Source organism: Arvicanthis niloticus, chromosome 5 (genome assembly GCF_011762505.2).
Source record: "Arvicanthis niloticus isolate mArvNil1 chromosome 5, mArvNil1.pat.X, whole genome shotgun sequence".
In the NCBI taxonomy this organism is placed as follows: Eukaryota; Metazoa; Chordata; class Mammalia; order Rodentia; family Muridae; genus Arvicanthis; species Arvicanthis niloticus.
Genome location: NC_047662.1, coordinates 123,443 through 129,766, shown reverse-complemented (window position 1 = coordinate 129,766; position 6,324 = coordinate 123,443). Strand labels below are relative to the sequence as shown.

The window sequence follows — 6,324 nt, the reverse complement described above, 5'->3', positions numbered from 1 at the left end:
ACACACACAGATACACTGTAGCTTTGTTGCCCAAGAATACTACCTTTTGAGTTAGCCTTCACATACACACACCCTGTGCCCATCCCACTTAACAAGTAAGGCTCAGCCAAAAGGAGTGGTGGATTCTCAGTTCAGGTTATACTTTCTTCACCATTGGACAGGAGAGCTTAAAGTTTGTGCCTCATGAATCTGAGCAAGAAGCCACCAGGCTGGTAAGTACACACACAGTCCCTATTTTAAGGTTTTCAGATTTTATTTCATGGTATTTGACATTGACACATACTGGAGTTAGTAACAAGATACCATGCAGCTCCCTCTAGTCTTGGATTGCTGAAGCAGGAAGAAGGTCAGATTGCCCCCATCCCTGATCTGTCAAGTCTCCCAAAATGACTGTGCTGGACATTAAAGATAGGGAATGGAGAAGCAGACAGTTGCTTCAGTTTCAGTAATTTCTGGCTCCAAAGTCATCTCTGTCATTCCTGTGCCTGACCTTGGCTGGACACTGGGCAGGTAACTGTCACTCAGACAAGGATGACCGGCATTACAATGGTCCAACTGAGGGTTGCCCTCATATTAGACTAATTAAAGGTTGCTGTGAGTTAAACAGGAATGTCCGTACTTCCACATCAGAAATCAAACAAAATCAGTGGTTGAAGAATGTGGTTAGGAGTCTGGCTAGGTATCTTTGAGAGACAGGTGCAGCTAGCTGCTCAGGCAGGTAAGCAATGGAGGTCAACCACATCCCATAGTGACTCACTCCCTCTTAGGGGTTCCTAAGTGGCCTGGTGTTTTGGGGGAAAGGATGACCGTGTTCAGAGTAACTGAGTAGGTGGGTAAGGCCAGCTGAGGGCCAGTCAGGCCAACTTAGATGGAGCCTGGCTTCTGTTTCCAGCCTCCAGGGACAGGCAAACACATTTTGGTAAGTAAGATGATGTCCCAATTGTTATCAGTTTTTCAGTATCACAGTATTGTCACAGGAGCACTAGGGGTCCAGGCTAGCCTGGGGTGAGGCTGGCTCTTAGCACACACAGGAGAGCAGCTTAAGTGGGAACCTACAAAGGACCCAATGTTACTTGGTTTAATGAAGGGCCCCCTCAACCCCAACAGCCCCCTCCTGCTCAGGGACACAGTTCTCATCCAATAACACATTAATAACACACAAACAGGGCCTAGCAATGGGCCAGGAAACCCAAAGGACCAATACAAGTGGACAGGTAGAAACATACAGTGCAAGGGGCTGAGGCATGGTACCTTAGGCAGAGGAGTGTGTCCTAAGGCTGCCTTCAAAGCCCAGGGCTCTAGGTGCTACCGTCTACTTAAGAGTCCCTCAGCACCACTTTGTCTCTGCAGCACAGCTGCCCGGACGGAAAGGAGGCCAGGCCAGCAGTCCTTCTGGCCAACGTGCAGTCAAGAAAATCATATAAAAATGCAACAAGTTTACAAAAATAGAAAATAATTACAGTAGGGAAGGTGGCAGCTCTGGTGGCAGCTCAGGGAGTGGGGCAGGGTCTTAGCTCTGGTTTGGTGACAGCGTCCTCCAGCAGATGCAGCTGGCGATGGCCCACTACCATGTCCCGCAGACAGCCCACAAAACCTGTGCCATAGGCCTTTGGTAGAGCCTGCCCCACAGGAAGCTTCTGCAGGCCTCCTACAGGACAGACAGCAGATTAGCAGGCAGTGATGCCAACATATGGGGCCCACCAGCACCTGAATATCAGTGAGGTGCTATACATGTACACAGACTTATGATCTGCAAGGTTAATGAAGAAGAGGGTGCTGCCCTGCCCTGAAGAGCCCTTCTGTTATCCAGATGGGCCACTTCAGATGTCAGCTCTAGGACAGTCTATCCATCATACAGTTTGAGACCCTTGAGTATCCCCCACCCCTGGCCAGTTCCAAACACTCACCAAGCCACAGGGCTCCATCTGTGTCCAATTGTGTGGCACCCAATGGGGAAGAGCCAGTCACAGGGGCTTCATTGCCCACTTGAAGGGAACCTTCCCTGTGCTCCCTAGGGATGGGTAGGACAAATCTGTCAAGAGTGTCCTCCCTACCTCATCTAGGATCTAGACACCACACTTTCTCCATCACATGCCTTGTAGATACCACACCCTGAAAGTAACACTATGTTATCCTGGCAGGCAGTGGCTGACTGCTTCTCCTATGTCTTCTTACTGTTCTCTCTTCCCCTCTCACAAACAGACCTTGAGTCAGGCTGCTAGTGACCATGAATGACTGGATATGACCCAGCTAAGCAAGTTAATCCACTACCTCTTGTCATTCTCAGTGGACTTCACTGACCTGTGAGCCCTGACTCGAAGCCAGCGGTTGGTGTTGACCTTCACAGTGGAGCGCAGCACAACTGGCTGGGAACCTAGGTCATAGCTCAGCTGTAGGTGCCCATCCACAATGGCCAGAGCCATGTAATCCGCACGTTCTGTAGCCTTGCCAACCCACAGCACCAGCCCCTGAGTGGCCTCAGTGCGTAAGCTCAGTTCAAAGTGGTTGCTCTGAAGTGCTTTCTCACTGTAAAGTAAAAGGATGGGTCAAGGGCTTCCAGGGTAGTAGGCAATGGAGTGGGGTGGGTGTGGGTAATGTTAGAGCACAAAGCTTGAGCTACTATCATAGAGACTAGAAGCTGGTGATCAGACCCTGGCAACTGGGTGGGCAGGGGCAAAACCAACAATGCAAAAAAGGAGAGATGATAGACATGGCCAACTAGACAAAGTTGATCAGAGAGGTGGCAGACAAGAGGCAAGCACATGGCAACATAATGTGCTGGGTCTCTCAAACACTGCCATGTGCTTACCTGAAAAGGGCCCGGGAATCCAGAGTTTCAGGGCTTAGAAGCAGGAAGAGAGGGAAGCAGTAAGCAGGAGACAAGACAGGCTGAATGCAGGCCAAAATCCCCTTTGCCAACATGTGCAGACAAGAGGAAGAGCAAGCATGATTCCAGAGTGCCAATGGCCCTGCCCACAAAGGGCTTTGACAGTGACCCTCATGTAACACATATGTGGGGGACATGCCCTGGTGGGTAGTTCAAGGAGAGAGGCATTGGTGATATGGAATCACAAAGGTTCTTCTGATGGAAGCAGTCCTGGAGATGTCCTAGCATATACATGACCATGTCTGTGCAGACACACACACACACACACACACACACACACACACCATACACCCTTGCATATATCTACACAAATTCACATTTACATACACACGTGCATGTTGCATGCACATATGGGTATATGTAGATACAATACATACACACATACCTATAAATCAGATATACACCCAAGCACATACCTAGTACATACCAAGCATATACACATAGAAACATGTATACATGTATACACAAGCACAGAATCACACTTGCAGTAGAGCCTCAGTGGTGTGGGTGATGGCCCTTGGCAGGTATATCCTAGGTAGAGGATTGACCACTTCAAGGCAGGAAGCTGAGCCTGACAGTATATGAACAGGCCCCAACTCCATCCTCCATCCAGGGTAGAAATTCTACCTTTAATAGGGCTCAAGATTATAATGCTAGGAGCAAAGCATGGACATGAGTGAGTGCCATGGTATGACTAGAGCCAAGAGCCTACTTACGCTGGGATCTCATTGGTCAGCTCGCTTGTAAACAAAGAGACAGAGATAGTGAGAATGAAGGGGATAGGGTAAATTCTGGGCCTTCCCTCCTGGCCAGAGCTGAGAGGGATATGGAGAATCTAACACCCATACCCTGCATGGCATACACAGACAGGACCAGACAAGACAGCCAAGGGTAGAGGGAATGCCTGGCTCCTGACTGCATGTTACCTCTCAATCACAGCATTGAGGTATTCGATGTAGGTCCGCCCATCAAAGGCCAGTGTTTCTAGGTCCCCCACTGACTTCTCAACTAGTCCTGGGAGACAGATGGGATGAAATGGGCCTCAGGTGAGATCTCCAGGCCATGCCAAGTCTCAGCCCTGGGCTGCCAGTGCTCACCCTTCTCGCAGTGCAGCCCAGAGAAGCCCCCGGGACACAGGCATTCATAAGCGGCTTCCCTCGGGATACACGAGCCCCCATTAAGGCAGAGGTTGCCCAAAGCCTGGGTACAAGGGTGGTCTGCAAAAGGTGAGACATCTACTGCCCGCAACACATGCTCCTGAGTCAGCAGTTGATGGCCTCTTAGAGACACCTGAACAAGAGAGGAGGAAGCACCTTAGTCACATCTGCTGATGAGACAACCCTCACCTAGGATATAATCCCCACATACAATGGCCCTCTCCAACCCATTGTGGAGAAACCTGGCTGGGGCCCATCTCCATACCAGCTGGATGGCACCATCGAAGCCAGAGGACACTGCAGCCCCCCGGGCCAGCTTGCTGAAGTCAGGAGCTCCTCCAACATAGAGAGGCTCCTTGAGGTTGAGCATGGTGTGTGGCACCTAGAGGAGGCATGGGGTAAAGGGTCATGTATGACCCACCCACTGGGCTGGAGTGTGCCCCATTGCTTGATGCCCCTCACCCACCCTTCACTATCTATGAGGCAGCATTAATCACACAGAAATGGCAGACTGGGCCTTAGTGGGAAAGTCTACTCTAAGAATGGGTACAAGAGATGGTGAGCTGAGTTGGGTAAGAGGCCAACAGTACCTTGCGGGATTTCTGACATCCGGAGAGCAGGTGGGGGGGTTGCAGAGCAAGAGCCAGAGAGCAGTGGGAGCAAAAGGAGACAGACCGAGGCACAGGGCGGGCAGAGAAAACAGTTCTGTGAGAGGTGGCTATCAAGGTCTATGAAGCCCCCAGGGAAGAGGAAGGGAAGTGGTGGGAACAGGGTGTGGGAGATCTAGAACTTCCTCATGCCCTGGATACTCACCGGAGACTCCCCTAGCACCCGAGGCCCATCACCCACTTGAAGGGCACCCTTGCGGCCATTTCGTTCCAGGAATACCCTGACCCAGGTGCCCAGGACTATGGGCTCTTTACTCCTGCAAAAAGGTACGAGGAGGTTTTGTTCTCTGCTTACCCAGAGCCCAAGTGGCACCAGCATATACCCCTTGTATAGATAACTGTCATCCCAACCTCAGGTAGTCCTTCAGGTCCTCCTTGTGATCCATACAGAAATATCTAGAGCTAACCCTGGTTAATGCCTAGTCTAGCTCCCATATGCCCACCTGATGACTGCAGCCCCCTTGCCAAGGTCATAGCGGAACTCTAGGTGCCGGTTATGCAGGGCCAGGGATACAAAGTCCCCCTTGCCATCTGTCTTCTGCCCATTGTAGAGGAGTAAGCCACTGGGCCCACGAGCCAAGAATACCATCTCCAGAGCCATCTTCTCCCTGGGGTCATGTGGAATTGTGGGAGTGTGTCACTTTCTACTCATCAGGTTAGCTCCCTTCCCTTAATCCCTGCCCTACTAACCCTAGGTCTCTTTCGAAGGTGTGCAAGCCTTTCAGTTCCAGGTAGGAGAAGCCATTAAAGTCAGCCAGGAAGGGCCGGGAACCAGCAGTCTCCAGGACTATGGAGGACCAAACAGATTTGTCAAAACAAGATTGCAGGCCCTGGTTTCCCTACTACTGTATCTAAATGATCGAATACAACCCTAACCCAGGAATCTGACCCTAACCCCTCATCCTTCCGGCAGCTCTTTGACCTTACCTGTCTGACAGAAGGTACCACCGCGTCCCAGTGGGCACTCACACTTGGCCCCACCCCTAGAAAGCACACGGCAGGGAGCTTCCCCATGGCAGGGGTTCGGCTGGCAGGGACTCTTTTCATCCGCACAAGTTGGGCCTGAGGGGAGATTGGATAGGGATTTCAGGAAACATGAAGTCTCTTCCCACAACATCTAGATTCCTTCCCAGGCCCTAGGCTAGTTCTCACCAAAGCGGCCAGGTGGGCACTGACAAAGGAACATGCCAGCCTCCAGTGCCTGGCATAGGGCCCCACCATGGCAGGGGTTAGGTAAACACGGATGGTCTCCACATTCTCCCACACCAGAGCTTTGAACCGCAGTCCTCTGCCAACTGCTAAGCTCCAGCTGCTGGTTGTTGATATCCAACATACGAATGCATCCTTTCAGGCCGATGCCCACAGAGGTCCGATCAAGCACCCTGATACCAGGAGGGGTCAGTCAGAGGTATCCTCGCACAGTCAGCTGTAATACTAACACACCCCATAAACCACAGCTAGGGATCAGTAATGACCCTATGCCTACTCTCTTTATTGTGTTCACAGGGTAGCCAGGTCAATAATAAGACAGAATCAGGAGGTGGGTATGATGAGGGTCAAGGGTCAGGGTTGGAGGTCAGGGATAGCCACCTCCATAGGTCCCATCAAAGGT

The 6,324-nt window shown here is 51.2% G+C and overlaps 1 protein-coding gene across 8 annotated transcripts in view; it reads right to left on the bottom strand.

The window, feature by feature from the left end:
• Nucleotides 1–234: 234 nt before the first annotated feature.
• Agrn (agrin) overlaps nt 235–6,324 on the bottom strand; it is a 33,268-nt gene continuing 27,178 nt past the window's right edge. For 3 of the 8 annotated variants that reach the window (XM_076933558.1, XM_076933560.1, XM_076933561.1), the window contains 14 exons: nt 5,865–6,094; nt 5,640–5,774; nt 5,403–5,499; nt 5,156–5,320; nt 4,858–4,969; nt 4,635–4,646; nt 4,310–4,426; nt 3,985–4,177; nt 3,814–3,901; nt 3,604–3,627; nt 2,810–2,842; nt 2,302–2,526; nt 1,908–2,011; nt 235–1,648 (listed from right to left, as the gene is read on the bottom strand). In XM_076933558.1, the coding sequence (XP_076789673.1) occupies nt 1,491–1,648; nt 1,908–2,011; nt 2,302–2,526; nt 2,810–2,842; nt 3,604–3,627; nt 3,814–3,901; nt 3,985–4,177; nt 4,310–4,426; nt 4,635–4,646; nt 4,858–4,969; nt 5,156–5,320; nt 5,403–5,499; nt 5,640–5,774; nt 5,865–6,094 (1,693 nt within the window). In that variant the 3' untranslated portion in view covers nt 235–1,490. The remainder of the gene's footprint in view (nt 1,649–1,907; nt 2,012–2,301; nt 2,527–2,809; nt 2,843–3,603; nt 3,628–3,813; nt 3,902–3,984; nt 4,178–4,309; nt 4,427–4,634; nt 4,647–4,857; nt 4,970–5,155; nt 5,321–5,402; nt 5,500–5,639; nt 5,775–5,864; nt 6,095–6,324) is intronic. The other 5 variants (XM_034502332.2, XM_034502335.2, XM_034502330.2 and 2 more) reach the window with 4 other exon arrangements.